This window comes from Notolabrus celidotus, chromosome 8 (genome assembly GCF_009762535.1).
Source record: "Notolabrus celidotus isolate fNotCel1 chromosome 8, fNotCel1.pri, whole genome shotgun sequence".
NCBI classification, from domain to species: Eukaryota; Metazoa; Chordata; class Actinopteri; order Labriformes; family Labridae; genus Notolabrus; species Notolabrus celidotus.
The window spans coordinates 23,868,451-23,886,900 of NC_048279.1; the positions used below are offsets into that span (position 1 = coordinate 23,868,451).

The 18,450-nt window shown below is 38.6% G+C and overlaps 2 protein-coding genes across 5 annotated transcripts in view; one reads left to right on the plus strand and one right to left on the minus strand.

Annotated features, from left to right (window-relative positions):
• Positions 1 to 1,622: 1,622 nt before the first annotated feature.
• Positions 1,623 to 6,456, minus strand: trmt12 (tRNA methyltransferase 12 homolog). Of its 2 annotated transcripts, none has more exons than XM_034690105.1 (7): positions 6,401 to 6,456; positions 5,256 to 5,424; positions 4,948 to 5,146; positions 4,722 to 4,872; positions 4,243 to 4,352; positions 3,951 to 4,108; positions 1,623 to 3,213 (listed from the first exon to the last, which is right to left on the minus strand). In XM_034690105.1, exons 2-7 carry the CDS (start codon positions 5,295 to 5,297, stop codon positions 2,836 to 2,838), a joined length of 1,038 nt encoding a protein of 345 aa, XP_034545996.1. In that variant the 5' UTR covers positions 5,298 to 5,424; positions 6,401 to 6,456; the 3' UTR covers positions 1,623 to 2,835. The 2 variants fall into 2 exon arrangements, with proteins under 2 accessions (XP_034545996.1, XP_034545995.1); XM_034690104.1 differs by having other exon boundaries at positions 6,258 to 6,416.
• zdhhc9 (zinc finger DHHC-type palmitoyltransferase 9) overlaps positions 6,447 to 18,450 on the plus strand; it is a 32,874-nt gene continuing 20,870 nt past the window's right edge. Inside the window, exons 1-3 of one of the 3 annotated variants that reach the window (XM_034690107.1) lie at positions 6,447 to 6,705; positions 7,270 to 7,335; positions 10,275 to 10,577. In XM_034690107.1, coding sequence (XP_034545998.1) covers positions 10,414 to 10,577 — 164 coding nt within the window. In that variant the 5' untranslated portion in view covers positions 6,447 to 6,705; positions 7,270 to 7,335; positions 10,275 to 10,413. Of the gene's footprint in view, positions 6,706 to 7,269; positions 7,336 to 9,700; positions 10,578 to 18,450 lie in introns of those variants that run through there. The other 2 variants (XM_034690106.1, XM_034690108.1) reach the window with 2 other exon arrangements.

Consider the following 18,450-nt stretch of genomic DNA (forward strand, 5'->3'; position numbering starts at 1 on the left):
ATTATTAGCTCTGTTCTTTTTTTCCCCCAAAGGCAGACAGATGACTTTACGGAAGAGGAATAGGGCCACTGGAAGAAAAAAAAAGAAAAAAGGTCAACATTTCTTATTATTATTATTATGAGAAAAATGTCAGAATCCTGAGAAAAATTCAGAATTCTGATAAAAAAAAAGTCAAAATTCTGAGATTAAAGTCAGAATTCTAAGAACAAAGTCAGAATTCTGAGATTAAAGTCAGAACTGAGATTAAAGTCAGAACTGAGATTAAAGTCAGAATTCTGAGATTAAAGATAGAAATTCTGAGAATAAAGTCAGAATTCTGATTTTTTTTTCTCAGAATATCTACATTTTTATTTTTCACTTGCCCTAATCCTCTTCTGTATGCCTTGTAGCTAAATTTGGACACCAGGTTGACTAGAGGGAGTTTTGGGCTTAAGTGTTTATTACTTCTGAGTAGAAAAAAAATAGGTAAATTAATTTATATGAACACATGCTGTGAATCACAAAGGCTGTTACTTGTGAGAAAATAGGCACCTCAAAAGGAAGTCAAGGCCCCACGAAAAGGCATCACTTTGGGCCCCACCACCACAGCCCAAGCCAGCAATAGTATATGATCATATTTGTTACATTATTTTCAATATTTTGTTTTTAGAGAGGGTGTATAAATAAGGGAAGTCTGTGAGAAAAGGCGAACTTGAAATTAAACTGATGTTTAAGTACCTTTTTCTTAGGAAATCAGATCAAATTGAATCAGTGTACTTCTTTCAAAGGAATCAGATTACAGGATAAGCCTTGGCTTCAGCCTTCACCTTTTTTGGTCAGCATGTGATTGGCTAAAATATATGTGGATGTGTATGCATGTTATGCATATGTATGTGTATGTAGGCCTGTACATAACAACGTATGTGTAGGCCTATGTATATGTCTATATATATTTTCTTGGTTGATTAATCCCTCAGTGATTGTTTTGTTTTTGTTTTCATTTGTGATTTTTACATGACTCCTATGTTGTGGAGGGAAGTGTTGACTGTTGATGCAGACCAAAATAAACCTAATTACATGTGATCAGAAAGTTATCCAACTCCTCTAGAGAGAGCTTGCGTAAGGACTTGTGCTGCAACTTGCAAACAGAGTAATTTTAAAATAAGTATATTTCGGAGTGGAAAAGCTACTCTCTCAGGGATGGAAATGTATTTCAGAAAGCTAAAAAGTGGATGGTCTTTTGCACATATAACATTTCTAGAAATGATATCACGTAAATTTGTACCCAAGATGCTGATTAATTGATGAATATGATAAAAGTATCAATACAACACAAATATGATCCCAGCTGGATTCCTGACTGGTGACCTTTGCTCTTAATCGCTGGTAATATCTTAAACCATTCTTCAATTGCGTGACCTGTGCTCACCTCTTTCTTGAAGGGAATTACTGGTAATTGAAAAAAATCTACTCGCTTTAGCTTGCTTTCTCCCTTTATCCTTTCTATAGTTTCCTTTTGATATCCTGTTTTTGGCTTTTTTGAAGAGAGACATCTTGCTCCAGCATCAGTCACTTGGCTCTTTTGAATGAATCCCATTGAGAGGCAGACTTAACCTTGTTGCACATAAAGTAGGAGTGGGAGGTGCCGAAGAGAGCGAATTCACCTTTTATTCAGATACAGATTCAACATTTTTTTCAGACTTGTTTCACCAAATAAACTTGACTTGAGGAAATAATTCGTAAATGGAAAAAAAAAAGGGTTCAATTTCAGGCCCACTGAGGCCCTTCAGCCCATTGGATTTCTTATTAGTTAGTCCAACTCCTCCCCCCACTACAATACTCATGCTTGATGTCAGGGCATGGGCAACACAACAGTAGAAAAATACATTGTAAAGCAAATTATCTCTGAACCTTTAAAACATATGAATATTCTCTGACTTGTATTTCATGATTAAAAGCTACAAAAAAGAGAACTCATTTGAATTATCACTCAACAAAAAAATAATCTAACCATTTACAGATGTGCAATATGACTCTGCAGGTAAGTGTTGCACGGACACTTAATCTGTTTTCTTTGTTTTCCACACCATGAACAGATATAGATAGATAAATGATAAATGTAAAAACATTCACTGTTATCTGCTAGAGCGGCTTTGGCGCTGCTACGGATATATTTCTACTGGATGGATTAACACCATTCACCCAGAAGATATTCCCTTATTTGGGTCCATAATCTCTCACAGCTGTTATCATGGGTTCAGACCTGATGACTGTGAAGACCACATCATATGATTCACATCACTTTAATATGCATGAAAACACTCATTGAGCCCCTTGTATGGAAGATTCTGCATCTGTTTATACACATTTTTTAGTGAGACTCTGCCTTTAGCCTCACACCTGTCAGTAGAGTTTGATTCATTGATTGCCATTAGGGATGTAAAGAGAGTTTTCTTGCATATGAAAATCATCAAAAAAATGTCTGCCCTAAATTTAAGTTCCACAGATTTAGTGTATTGTATATATGAAAGTACCCCAAACCTATAAATACTACTGCATCACAACAATATGGTGCCCCTACAACAAGACACCCGAAGGAGTTTTTCTTTGGAGGGGCTGTCAAGTAGCCAACAAGGTAAGACTGTCGTGGTAAACTTTTCCCCTTTCTATGTGTGATCATAAAAGCATGTGTACAATGTAGGGCAGCATCTCCGCTCAGTGAACCTGCACAGGGTAAATAAAGGTTTAGAAAAACACTGACATAAATAATCACATAACCCAGCTGTTCTGTGTGAACATATACTTCATTTTTTCGCTATTTAATGCCAAAGTGTTCACTCAGTATTACTCTTCAGCTCAGGACGGTCTGCACTCCAAGTCCAAAACTACATGGTGAACATGAGGTGCATATGACTTCACATGTTCTATGTGTTGAATGTTTGTTCTCCATGCTGCACCAGAGATGTCCTTTAAAAGAGAGCTGATGCGGTTTGCTGTGTCATAAGCCCAGTCCTGCCACACCTCTCTGTCAGCCCTCTTCCCAGAAGCCCTCTGAGTGGCATCATTGATTTCTGGAACGGTTGCTTTGTTCGTAAACGGTGAGGTAACGTTCTGGTGAATGTGCAAAATGCCACCAGTCGCTCTCCTCAGCAGTCTGCATGCGACAGGCCAGCTGTCCTCAGAGCTCGGTATGAGACCCAGATTTACTCGGTCAGCGATGTCACACAGCTGGAGCTTAAAAAAAAGAAAGATCAGTTAAAAACGACAATCTAAATTTTTTCTCCTTGACTAAACATGTGTTTTTGTATTGAATAGGGATAGCTGGAAATTTTAGCTAAAGGCACTGCACAATAATCTCATTTACTGCAATTTTTTTTTTTGATCTCAGATTGATTTTGTGACTCATGCTTAAGGCCAATATTTTTTGCTGATTTCTTCAGGGAAATGTTTGATATTCTGGAAATGAGATGCAGATTGGTGCCCAGTGAGATTTTAAAAACAAGAAACACGTGCCTTGCCTATTTGACAGATTACAACGTTGAGATGTCTTTAGTGTTGGAATTTTAGAATAGCAAAATAAATAGTGAATCTGTTTAATAAATATGAAAGAAAATACACAGGATTTAAAAGTTGTTAATAAAAGCATAAAAGAAAAAAAAAAGTTGGGATGATTCCATGGACACGTAACTGATCGGCGCCATAAAAATTTAACATTTCTAGTAGTGAAGCGATAAGCCCCAAATCTCTAAAAGGATCTCTATTGGTTCTTTTTGGTGCTGATATACATAAAAAAGCAAGGTGGAAGCTCTCATAATTTTCATTGCAGATGAGAACTAATACTAGACTCATCAATATCAGTCAACACTTTCATCCGTTAAGCAAAGCATTCAATTAGGAGATGGCTTAAACTCCACTTGTGTATATAATGCATGTCAAAAAAATGTAATGGTAGGCACAAGGAAAATCATTACTTGTCTGTTGTCTCCTTGGTGAACAGTGCAGTGGTCTGACACCCTGTTTGACACAAGGTTTCTCTTTAAAGCTTCAACTGCGTCAGGGTTCCACTCACAGGCGTGAACATGGTGGGCCCCAGTGTGGACCAGATATGGAAGGGTGAAGTATCCAATGCCTGACACAAGACACAACTGTGATCATTTATCAATTCTGAAGAGCGCAACATTTAGACACAATACAGATAAAAACACAGGGCCAATTTTAGGCAGAGTTTACACCTAAACAGGAAGGAACTGATGGTTATCTCACCTGCATACAAATCAACCACAGTCTCCCCACTGCAGTCAAATCCTGCCACCCGGAGCTTCTCTGTAATGTTTCCAGCTGAGAACATGCATTTGGTCACATCAAACTCATAACTGAAAACAAAAAGGGAAAATATTATAAGTTCAGATAGTTTTTGAAACATTTAGCGGACAACATTTGACAACAATGACGTATTTTTGTTGGATTTGAAGCTGCACTTATTCGGGAAATCATTCGACCATCTGGAAGCATATTCTATATCCTAAATATTCACTGAAAGCAGCTTCATGAGATTTATAGAAGAGTAAAACAATTCTAGAAACCAGAGTAGTGATATCAAGACTGGAGTGATTTGGAGTGTTCTTTTGGTAGGAACTCAAGAAATAAGTTCACAAAAATGTTGTCAAATGTACTTATTCATTTGCTTAAAATCTATTGAGTAAGAAAATAAATGTCTGTAACATACATCGACTGAGTTTTACCTAATCTTGTTGTCCACATGTTTGACCCAGCTATGCTCCCCCAGCAGCATTTTCACCATGGGAGACCTAAATCCATCACTAGATATATGACTCATCTTCGCTACACGCTTTGCCCCAAGTCCTTTGGCTACTGCACTCCACAGCTGATGGTCTGAAAAAAGTAAAATGCAATCAAAACATGTCTTCACTTATAATTTTGTTCCATCCTGCACACCAGTAACTGTACCTATTTTCTTCCAGCCTGGCAGGTTGAAACAGCTGTCTCCTAGTAGGACAAGGTCTCCATGCCTCTGAAAGCTACGGGGAAGGTCTGCCCTTAGCTCCTCCGACCATCTTTCACCATGGGTTTCCAAAAGCTTCTGCAGTATATTCTCCAGTTTATCACTAGTTGATCGTCCTCTCTCCTTTTTTGACTGTAGAGGAGACTGTCGACAAAAGTGGACACACAACAGGACATACATACAACTGTGTTAAAGCTGCTGTGTAGCACTGTTTGTGATCATTATATTTCAATTAAACTCTACTTTTTTTTACCTGACTCCAAACTATTTCACAGGCACTGTCTGAAGCCACCATATTTCTGAGGGATTGCAGGTCCAATTGTGACAGACAGGAAGGTAAAATGGGTAAAAGGACGGTTTCATCTGACTCGCTCAGAAGGCAGAAATCCAGGTCCAGAGCTCCTTTGGACTGTAGACATGTTCTGTAAAGTGAGATGTTTATCATTAATTCAGGCAATGTTTTGTGCACACTTTTTAGTTCTCATTTGTCTGTAGTTCCTATGCTAAGTACCAGCTAGAAAAACCCGTCCATGCGTTTATCTTTAGCAGACAAGACTACTGTAATGGTGTCTTTACAGGACTCCCTAAAAAGTCCATCAGACGTCTGCAGATCATACAGAATGCTGCTGCTCGAGTCCTAACAAGGACTAAAAAAGTAGATCACATCATTCCAGTTCTTAGATCCCTACACTGGCTTCCTGTCTGTCAGATAATATACTTTAAAATCCTGCTGATGGTTTATAAAGCACTGAATGGTTTAGGCCCAAAATACATTGCTGATCTGCTGCTACTTTATGAACCATCTCGACCTCTGAGGTCATCAGGTACTGGTCTGCTTTCAGTCCCGAGAGTCAGAACGAAACATGGTGAAGCAGCGTTTAGTCATTATGCACCACATATCTGGAACACACTCCCTGAAAGCTGCAGGTCTGCTCCAACTCTCACCTCTTTTAAATTAAAGAAATAAGACTTTTTTATTTGCCACTGCCTTCCTATCTTAGCTCATTTTAACCCACTTTAAATTAAAATTTTAATGTAATTTTTAATATATTTCTAATTTTCCTTTTCTTTTCTGTTTTATTATATTTGACATTGTAATTGTGCTCTTTTATGCTTGTCTGAATGTTTCCAGTGTTTTTAATGTTTTAATGGAAAGCACATTGAGTTGCCCTTGTGTATGAAATGCGCTATACAAATAAAGTTGCCTTGCCTAGCTAACCTAGCTTTGCAGTTTACTAACTAGGCGGTTAAATACCTGAACGTCTGAACGTGACACTGCGACACACGGAGGCAAGGCACACCGTCCATTTACAAAGAACAAGCAAGCTCCACGTAACCGTATTAAAGAGTTCAAGAGAGCTAATTCACTCTACAACAAACATTACAACAAAGCGGTACCATTGACAACATCGTTGTTTCAGTCGGACCATGATGCAGGACGGACGTTTCAAAAATTCAAAACTTTATTTAAAAAACCCTGCAGTTAGATTCATGAATGGACTTTTAAGCTATCCTGTCGCTAAAGTACACGAGATTGGTCTTAATTTGACACAAAATGATAAAACTAAGATTGTTGACAACTCCGTTATCAGTAGTTTTGTTAGAGAGCGAGTGCTCTAAAATTATAGGATGGCATGAATCTGTTTGGGAGAGATTCTTGCTATTTTCGACAGATGGAGACAGAGAGCTCAAAACACCAAAAGGTGAGTTAACAATGGGAAGTTTCATTTTCCAACAAAAAAAAATGAATCCTTGGTCATCTGTTGTGAAGGATCGGATGCAAATTCGGTTTTGCAACAGGCCTCTGAAGGGAGAGGCTGGGAAGGATGAAAAACATAACGGTACATACTGTAAACAACAATAATTCTAAACATCAAAAAGAAGAATACAGCAAATATGAAAGGGAGATAAACAAATCTGATTGTAACAAGTTTAAAATAGAAAATTGCAACAGTGTTAAAATCAGTAAAGATGAAATGTGTAAATGGTGACAGTATAAAGATGATCTATTTCACACCATACTCTTTAGGGATAATGTTGTCCATCCATATTCTGCTTATTGGGTCAGACCATAGACTGTAAATAAAAAGGGTCAGACATACTACTTAGAATCAAACTCTGATCTCTCCTCATGTAATATAAAGTGGCTCCTGAATTTGAACACTGACTTTAATCTGTCATGCAGTCATGATTATATTCAAACCTGACAGGCTGGTCTAAGCAGCATCTGACAGGTCATGTATTAATGATGTCCCTCTGTGTTCCAGCGGTGACTCTGACTCTCTGAGACATAGCTGCTTTACCTCTGGTCTATAACTTCAGATCAGACTGAGGTGAGTGATGTTTGATTCTCTCTCTGAGTCTTAATGATGCAGCCTTCCGCTGTGTGCCTCATAAAGAGTTATCTCTTTGCCTTCCTGTTGCAACAAGCAGTCCATAATGGCTTTATGGTGGAGCTGAGCAAATACGGAACCAGGATAACATAATTTTTCATTACGTTACCCAAAGCTGTTTTTTTTTTAAGCTAGAAGGTTTGTGAAGATGTAATTATTATAGACCATAAACAAACATGTAGGATTTCTTTACAAAATAAAAACCTTCATTTTTTCTCTATGAATTTGACTAAAACTTGTATGGCCTTAGCTTCTTACAAATGCATCATATCATAGGTGTGTGAGAAAAAAAAATTAATTGTATGAGTGTAGCGTCCAATGAACCATGAGCACAGTGCCCAGCTAGTCAAACAGCAAAAACCGAGAACAAACTGAAATTTACATTTAAATGTAAAATGACTATTTTTGGCTTTACCTCAGTTAAATTGATTCATGGGTCTTTGGTTTTATTTTCCTTATATCTCTAATTATTTGTATCTGTCATACTGCAGATGACAGTTAATTCAGAGATGAAAACTTTAAAATTCAGAGGTGCCCATGTCATTTTAAACATAAAAACCAGCATGTGACCGTTGTCGTTTAGTATCCGAATTGGCCCTTACATACTTGTTTACATCATAATCATATAACTGTTTGAGCTGAGATTCATAAATGATCACATTCATTCATTCACCTTTAAAAAAGTTATTAAAATATATATTTTTTTGTTTTGTTTTATTTTGATGTGAAACAATAGACTACACTACATACATCAAGCATGTACACTGCGCTGAACTTGATACACCAGATACTCAAAAGACATTCAGGAAAGTTTCATATTATATACGGTATAATAAAACAGCATAACATAATCCAGTAAATCAATAAACTATGAATAGCATGAAGCAAGAATATGCTGCACTTGGTGTGAGAAATCAGATCCCTTGCTTCAGCAATAGTTGCTTTGTGCATTATGTGAATTGTCTACTGCAAATACAAAAATCCTGCTCCTGAATACTTAACGTGTTAAAGAAAATGGTTTACTATGAGTTATCAAAAAAACTCATTAAAGTGGCCCATGTGAGTGTTTTGCTTATATATATGATGCTTTTCATTTATTTTACTGCTGCAATAATGTGTATGTTTCATATTAACACATTAGATGCTCGCAGTAGGCCAATTAACCTCTACAATGTTCTTCTGTAAGATTAGTTTGTAGCATCCTCTGAGAGCCAAGGATGTCCAAGGGCCCACTTTGCAATAGCTAAGAAAATCAGCCTGTTTTAAGCTTCATAAAAATGCATTTAATGATTAAATCCGTAAAGACACACTTAACCCTCCTGTTTGAAAATATGGATAAAATGAAAATTCAAAGTAACAAAATGTGCAGATACATATTTTCTTGTATCCAAGTTTTGCACTTAGCTACAGTACTTGAGTACATGTGCAGAGGCACAGTGGAAATATGTCATCCATTGAACCTTGACATTGAAAAGACAGTAAACATCATCATGTTATTTACATTGTTGTGGAAATCAAGTAAACATAATAAATCAGTTATTTTATTGCTGTAATGAGGCAGTTCATCTTTTCCTGAGTATTTCCCCTACTTCAACTACTTCTACTCCTCTTCATCTAATAGGAAAATATTTTTACTTTGCTACATTTTTTTTATTATTTTGATGATTAGTTACATTGAAGATTAAGATTCATAATACAAAATATAGTTGTTCTTTTACTGTGTAAAATAATGAAAGTGTAAGAAAATATTTAAATGATTTCTGGAGAGAATCATTTAACCAACAGTATGACTAATTTAAACAAGCTTACCTCCATAAGCTGCAACATTAATGTAACATTAATGTAACATGCTCTTTCATGAATCAGTAATGCACTGATGTGAGAACTTCTGACCTAAAGCTGGTCATTCTGCATAATGAATATTTTGTGCTGTGTTTTAATGCTTACTGGAATGGATGATGGAGTTTTGAATGCATCCCTCCTAATTGCACTACAGTTGTTTTAGAATAATTGTACTAAATGGAAAGACTGTGTCCCAGTGTAAAGTGTTTTCCTGTGAGGACCTCTGCAGTGTTTACCTCCGCTGCTCTGCAGCCTTTAAACACTTGAGGGATTAATGCATCTGGTGTCTTTCACCAATTATCTTCGTTAATACTCCTTCACAGCTTCCTCCCTCGGGTAATACTACAGAGGCGAGCTTCAGCATATTAATGTGATGTGAACAGGACCTTTATTTGCGTCCTTTGTTCCTCTTTGTTACACCTGTCCTGCCCCTTTAAGATTAGACACTTCAATCTAGGCGTGTTTCCTGCTGCCATTGACTAAAACCGAGAGCTGGCATCCTGCGGGGAAAAAAGCACATCAAACAGCTTTACATACGCGCGTCCATACTGGCGATTATTCCTCCTTTCTACAGGATTGTTTGTTTTATACAATGATGACCACGTCCAGCTGAGGGGTCTCAGTGTAATATCTGGAGCAGCTCGCCTCACAACAGTCATTTATGATTTATTATCGAGATGATATGAATGTCAATCGGTCAAGGTCCGCTCTCCTGATGCAACAGCCACGGCTGCATTTCCAGGTTTCCGATGGTGAACATCTGCCACAAGCGTTTGGATGAATCTCTGGTGTTATTTTCAGTATTTTCTGGCTGTGTGAGAGAGGATTGAGATTGCTGAAGCAGCGTGGGAGCCTCGACACTGTGGGAATGACATGCTGCAGTAAAGATGGGAAACTGGGATTAATAACAATATGGATGAAGAGGCATTGATGATGTGACTGCAGGTCTTATTAAATGAAAAAGGAAAATGCTTGACAGTCTATGTCCTGTGCAGAGATCTTTGGAAATCTGAGTAAGTCACTTGTTTTTTTCGCAGTGGACTGTGCCACATCGTCTGAACCGTATCTTTAAACACGTAGGATCTCCTCCAAACCCACCATATAATTACATGAACAGCTTTACAGTAGAACGAGTAACCTCAACGTGAAGGAGTAGAACTAATCCGAGAAGGCACCATGTCTGCAGTGATGATAACACGCAAGGTGCGAAAATGGGAGAAGCTCCCGGGGAAGAACACTTTCTGCTGCGACGGGCGGGTGATGATGGCCCGGCAGAAAGGAGTCTTCTACCTGACCCTCTTCCTCATCGTGGGGACCTGCGCCCTCTTCTTCGCCTTCGAGTGAGTACCCACCTCCCATTGGTTTCTAATAAGTCTCACATGTGGCAAAATTGGTTCCAGAAAGTGATCACAAATCACTTCTATGGGATTCTTCCTTATCCCATCAATACACAGCAGTTTCACAATAGCTGGCATTATGTAGAGTTTGCCAACTTGGGATATGCAAAGATTGGTCGATTAATCATGAACGAGTTGATTACTTAATCATATATTAATGGGCTAATAGGGTGCTAATTAAGCCCTTTGGATTTTGGGACTTGCACTAAATATTTTGGGGTTTTAGTCCTTTTTTTACATTTGACTCTGAGGTGATATGCCAATTTAGATTTTTGTTCCTTACCAATTTCTGACTTGTAGATTCAAATTGAAACATATTTTTTTCACCCTTTTGATGTCTTGTTTGCCATAGTATTGATAAAACTGGTTATTGTGAGACAAAAGAAAGCTGCTGAAAAAACAAGTTACACCCTCACAGAAACCAATGTATTTTGTTAATGTGTTACTATTAAGAACCCCAATGCATTTAAGTCATTGACTTGTGTGACAAAGAAAAACACAAGTATTATTTTTATTTATCAAATACTCAAAGATGTGCTTATTTAATCCATCTGCTGTGTTAAAAATAAATTATTTTACAGTATTGGTGGTTCATTTTGGGCATTAAATGTTGTTTCATTGAGGAATCTTCAGGTGGCTTGATCCTCATGTAGGCCTTCATTTGTAATCAAAAGGTTGTGTTACACGCTTCTAGGCACACTGAGGATCTACGTCTTAGTTGCTCAAGATTCAGTCCCTGTCAGGCAGAAGGTTTATGATTGACCACATGCTGAGATGTTTAATATTTAATAACCTGTCCAGCTTTTCCTCTGCTCTAAGAAAGGGAGGCTGTTTTTTTTTCCTGTCATCTCAGCAGTTTTGTCTCAGCAAGTCACTACTCGGACAGCCCAGTGGACTCATTAGCACTGCAAACACTGCTGGACTATTAGGGTGCAGCATGTACACCCAAATCCTATTAGTCAAAGCTGAACAGAGGATTGTTTTTTAAATGAAAAACATGGCTTTGAATGGATGATCAGAGACCAGCGCATTTTCATCAGTCATTTTCCATCTTTTTCACTGTTTATTCTCTTTTTTTCTTGTCTTACAAATCAGGCACAATGATTTAGCATAAAATGCTGTAGCACAGTAACCTCTCTTTACCGTGGGTGTGTATGCAGCTACTGAGCCAAATGGATTCAGAGCATAGCAGAGAGGAGAAGTAGCTGCTCTCACATCTTGCCAGGCCCTTCCCCTCTCTATCTGCTCTGCACTTTAATGGCCTCCAGCTTTCCTTTTACTCAGGACAGAGGCAGCTGTTGTCCGAGATGATACTGCTCACACTAGACATCTAGAGCCCAGAGGAGGCATTGCGGTGACTAATGGCTGAAGAGTTGTTAGCATACCGTGTTCATATTACAGCAGAACATAATTATCTCTCATAGGGGGATGGATATTATCGTGGAGATTGGACCTTGACAGCGTGGGGGTAGTTTTCAAACTCGCCATTAAGCGGCAAGTTGATACATATCTGATTTAAACCTCTGACAGAGTAATTGCTATCTGCAAAAAGCCTCAGAGGTTTACTGCATTCTCAAGCCTCCCATTCCCAAACACATTTAATAGGGGCGTTAAGTCTAGTATTTCTTTGTTATAGTATCTAAGCAGTTACATTTATTTATTGGTTCGTTTAACGGGTTAGTCTATTTTTCTTTATAAAAGAAAAGAACGTTTGTACATGTCTTGGGTTACCCAATAATTAGTCCTGTATACAATGATATGTCATTTTCCATAATCCATGAAAAACAAAAGCAGAAAAAAGTAGTGTAGTAAAAGAGAAGGTGGTCTGATGCTTGGTCCACCAGAAACAAATATCTTAACAAATAGGGTTCAGTCATACGCCAGACCAGTTCCAAAATGTGATTTGTCTGGAACGTCTCAGTTCATTTTTGATTTTCATTAGTTGTTACCAAGGGATGTAGACTTGGATACATATGGATGCTGCACAAATCAGTTTTCCACACCAGTGGCAGCCATCTTGTTTTTTTATGAAAATCTCTGCCGGTCTCATCACAAATGGTTGGTCCTGTGTTAAAATTGAGGAAGTGCAAAAAAATGCAGTTCCTCAAGTGTCCACTTGAGGCTGTCTCCTAAAGCCAAGGAGACCCCATTAACACCAATGTTAAGATGTCTATTTTTTCCACAAATATAAGTATGTTTTCAGCCTGGTTCAAAAACATGTTTTGGTCTGAATAGCCTTTTTTTGTACACACTGTGCAAGGGTGATTTTTTTTCATCCATTTTGAAGATATTGAGACTAAACAGTGACTGACAGGTGGGCGCTATGAAGCTGTTCGCCAGGCAGCTCAAGACACCCCTCAACTCCATCTCTTTTTCTGTTTCTTGGTTGACTGAAAGCTAGGATGAGTCAGCATTTCCAATTGGTTGGCTTCAAAAACATCTCTTAAGAAACCAATAGATCTGTCTACACCAATGTTTCATGCAGTTGTACCCTGCATGAATAAGGGGGGACAAGACCCATTTGTCAGAGCAAGATGACATTAGAAACAGTCCAGTCTTATATATTACATAATAAAAAGTGTGTAAAATGCCTGACCTTTTCATATAGTGCCATCGCCATGTCAAAATAGTTATTAGATTAGATTTCAGGCGTAAACCTTATCAGAAATTGTTAGACACTTTAAAACTAAAATGTTGAACATTCAAAACATCATACTCAGGTATCATCAGTGTATAAGTAAAGTCTTTTTTAGCATGTCAGTGTGTTTCAATTAGCTGATAGCTCAGATTGTAGCCTAGCTGTTAGCATGGCTGTATACTTAAAGCTGTTGTATCAGCTAACAGCAAAGAGTGGGTTGATTTAGTCAGGTGCTAAAGATGAGTCAAACCGGTAATCCGACTTTAAAATAGCCAGTCATTACTAGTTTGTCAATACACTAATCAATACAGTGGACTAATTGCCAAAACTCTTGCAATGATTTATACTTACTGCCAAGCACTACATAGTGGCCATAATTGATTAAAAATGTAATTTGGCAAGCTTGGCAAGCTTGACAAGCTTGGTGTTGATTAAAACACTGTACTACACTCTAATGCATATACATAAGTCTGCATACCCTGCAGACTTGCATGATTTTTAAAAGCAATACTTTTTGCACAGAAAATAAACTGGTGGATTTAGCTTCTCATCACCTTTGTAACATAGATTTCTTACTTCGGAGGCTTTATTCTCCTTACATGCTGTGCTGTGGCATTAATAGGAGAACAGTGCCTTGACGTGGGCTGGCTCATATCCAGAGCCAGTGGAGCAGACATCTTACTCTTACCACCAGCCATCAGCACCCTGTGCAGGGAGACTCCCTGTGCTTCAATTTGTGCTAAATTGCGGAAATGAGCAGCTGAATACACATTGGAAAGACCCATTAGGAACAGCTAAACATATTATTCACTGCAGAGGTGGGCAGGTTGTTCTATGCTTTACAGGCAGAATCCATTTAAGGGCTATATGTCCTCTTTTCTGTTGCTTTTGTGTCCATTTAATAGCCACTTTACTTTTAAATTGGATGTTTCGTAATTTCATTTTGCATTTCATATAAAAAGGGCTCAGTAGTCCCTTTTCACAACATGTGCAAATAGCTTTCTCACAGCTTGAGGTTCACTGGTTTGGTTCCCAGTTGTATTATTGTTAAAGTGTGTATGTGATGTGCGTGCATGTGTGCATGTGAATAGCCATCTTTGGATCTTGGATCAAGGGAGAAGAAACCGGAACACAGGAACAGTTTGTCATCTGTCTGTCCTCCCCAGGACACTGAGCAATGAAGCCAGAGAAGCATATGTGCATGTAACGACGTGCATGGACTCCTCTCCTATTCCTGTGTGCATGTGTTTGTAGTCTATTTACATTTTTGCATTTGCTGCATGAAGGGAAGCGTTCAGTGTTTGGCTGACCACCTAATCTTGTAAAATGTGAAGATGTAATAAGTTTAAGTGCAGAGCCGAGCCTGTAGAGCTGCAGTCAGAGGAGATCCTGTAACAGACCCCTAACTCTCCCTCAGCATCTGACCCCACCCTGTCTCCCTGTGAGCCAATCATTAAACGGCTGCCCTGGCTAAATGAGCAATAACATGATTTATGCCCTCTTAAGAGGGTATGCTCCATTAACAGTGAGAGTGATCTGCCAGCTTTGTTGTCTAGATGCTTCTCTAGCACAAGGAGAGGGCTGCTTTTTTATTTTTGCCAAAATTGCGTGTCATTCCAGGACTCAAATATGACATTTTTCCACTTTTAACTTTTGCTTGGTTTTTAATACATGCTCTCCAACATGCAATACATAGAAATGACTGTCCCCTCACCCATCACTAGGATTGTTATATCATGTGGCAGAAATTAAAATCATCCGATATGTCATCATTCTTCATTTCACTTAGTGCATATTCCATGACGTAACATCAGTAATCCTCGTTTTAATCCCAGTAGGAGGACCTTGACCCTGGTCCCCATTTGTCATTTCTCTCATATGGTATTTAAGTGTTGCATAACAAGGAAGACTGAATTAAATGACACAACAGATTGCACCCTCTGTGGCTTTAGGGTAACCTTCTTTTAAACTTCCTCTTCATTGGATTTTAAAACTCAAACGGATGTGTCCATCAGATGTTTGTAGTTCAGTGAGAGGTCTAGACTAGCCACAGGTTGTTGAATGTTCAACATTCTGAAATAAAAATAAAACCAGGAGATTATCAGAAAACCTAAATTTTTGAACCTAATTCTTGCTCTTCTAAAAATATATAAGGTTCAACAGAGCTTAACACAAAGTCTATGCCAGGCTGTTAACCAGGCTTCAGCTTGTGATTGCCAAAACTAAATATCAACTTTAAACTAGCTCGCCTCATACCATGAGTAACGAATAAAAGTTGGAGTTGAACTTCAGATGAAAGTGATGTGAAATAATGACAAAAAGCTGAACAACATTCTTATTTTGTTCTGCCTCACAGAATTGATATCTTAAATGTTCTTAGTTATTAACATGTCCAGGCCTCATACCTGCTTTACATAAAATTGGTGCCACTGTTGTCATGTCCCTCACCGATCCGTCCATCCATCAACCTCTGATCACTCATTTAACCCTCAACATGAACGCTAAACGATGTATTTAAAAAGTGTGATCAAGTGCCATTCTGGGAGAGCAGGAACCTATTGATGGCTTTTGGTTGTCGTCTTTGGCAATTCTTCTTTAACATTTAAAAATAGGGGCTCAACAGTAAAGCATCCCCGACCACATAGTCCGTTTCATGCAGTACAAATCAAACATTTCTTACTCATCTGGGTAACCAGAACTGGCATATCTGCCTGAGCTCTTTGGTTGAACAGTTTTGTTGTGTTTAAGCCAAGTGGATTGGAAAAAGATTCCCAACATGACATGCATTTTGAAAATCATGCAGCAGACTAAATAACTTTTCCTTCCTGATGGCTATGAAATATATTAAGGGTTTCTTGAAGTAAGTCAGAGTAATGGAGGATAGTGTCAAGTGAATTTTGAGGTTTAAAAGTTGTGTAAAAACCAGGTTTTTCTTTTCCTAAAGACTGATGCTGAGCTCTTTAACTCTGTGATGTAAATTCATGAGAGGGACAAACTGGAGAGCTGGAATAACTGCATCTCTGTAAAAGGGCAGAAGTTTATTATATTTATACTGCAAAGATATTTACAACCCCCTTTGAAAACAACATTTAACAATTTCAGTTATCGAGGGGTCTTCTGTCGTCGTGTTAAACAGAGGAGAGAGGGCAAGTAGAGTTTGGGAGCCTTTGTTTCTTCAGCAGTGCCCTAGTAACAGAGTCACAGTCTACAACTGTGTGTATGACATAGGGCTGTTTCTGAGGTCTGTTGTAGATCTGCCTGCACAGCAAGTGCATAATTCATTCATAGTATGATTCATGCAGATCTGCAACAGCTTACAACTGTTAAGTATTAATAAAGGAAGGGATTGAAATGTTCAAGAAAGCTAAATGTCATGAGTCATCCAGACGTTGACATGGTGACGTATTAATCCTGGGTTCAGGGGTTTAGTTTGTGTGAAGTTGAATTCAGGGATGTTTCTACTTTAGAAGCTTCTTATCCTTCAGCTTGTGTCGTCTCGAGTTAGGAGGGGAAATCCTCTGGATCAAAGTCTGCAGTAGACACACCCTAATGCATACAATGCCAACCCATCGCACGCATACACACAGCAGAGTGAGCTTCACTCTTTCCACACAGCAAAAGCAGCACTGCATGTAGCTTATCTTTAACACTGTGTAATTCTGTTATATCTCCAGTGTGCTTATTGCCCTTTATTGTCAGCTGATTACAGGTATTTCAGCCTTGAGGTCCCATTATTCAGCAAAAATTGTTCTCTCATCTGTATTCCAAGAGTTCAGGGCCAAATGGTCAATCTTGAATGACCCTATGTCTGTATTTTATCAGCCCATTATGTAAAAAATATTAGAGTAAAGCTGTGGGATAACATGTGGATAACTGAGCTGTCTGTTTGGTCTAGCCTCAGAAGTAACAAGTAACAATTAGTAACAAGCGATGCCTAGCTAACTTGGGCTTGACTTGACTCCCGGATGGGAACACATAGCTGTTGGCTAAGAGGCTCAAACTCCGCCCCTTTACGTCACACTCTGCCTGGTTGAGTTCCGCATTTCCAATATGGCTACTGTCGTCGATTGACTTCAAAACAGCATTCAGGAACAGATGGGTGATGTCACGGATACTACGTCCATTATTTATACAGTCTTTGGCTGTATCACAAACTCATTAGCATGCTAAAAATAGTGCTACAGTTCTTTATTCTATCAAATAGCTAGCTGATATCTTATAGACACCCGGCTGTGTTCAACACTTGATTCTGATTGGTCAAAGCCCCTTGACATAGGTTATTATTTCTGAATAGCGACTCCATAGAGAGGAGTTATGACACTTCTACTGCACTATTTATAATTTCACCTCTTCCTGTTGACAATGGGACAAAATGTTACTTTCCAACAGCGTTAAGACCCCTTTGCTTCTCCTCAGGGTTCACTCTGTTGAGGTTCTATTTCCCATTACAATGTGCTAACTACATTACCATATTATCTCTTACTTAGCTAACTAAGCTGACTGAATAAACTGTGTTAAGTAGGTTGACTTCCCAGTTGTAGCATGATGCGAGCAAGCTAGAATGTTATAAGTTAGCTCATCAGCCACATTAGCTTCCACTTTAGACAACAAGAGGCCCTTACATCACCACATGACTTGCTTTATGTCTGATGGCAAATTTTACATACATCAAACTTTACATGAAGCTTTACTTTATATGTAAAACATTTGTTCTTGAAAAGTAAAATCTGCACATAGCTTCTTCATACCATGGGATCTGCTTTAGTATGAGGCTTAATTAACAGGTACAAGTTGAGTAACAATGGCAGAGAAGGTATGTGGGCATCATTTGGTGGTCTGATAGATCGCCTCACTGATGAAAACATTTTCTCCACATGGACACAAGCTCTGATTAAGTCCAGTGTCTGTGGTGACTGATGAACACTCAGCGTCACTGAGCCGGCACCACCCTGCTCCTTAGAAGCACAGGAAATGGTCACGTCCAGGAAGGACGTGGGGGCTTGATGGGAAGCGATGATAGAGTGTGCCTCCAATACCTACCAGTCATCATTACGGGAATTAAGCTTCATCGACAGACTGCCTCCCCTCAGTCTGAATCCAGCGACTGCTCCCTTTGCTAACAAACGAGCCAAACATACTTCACAGACTGCTCCAGTGGAAACCTCTATTGATCTGAAC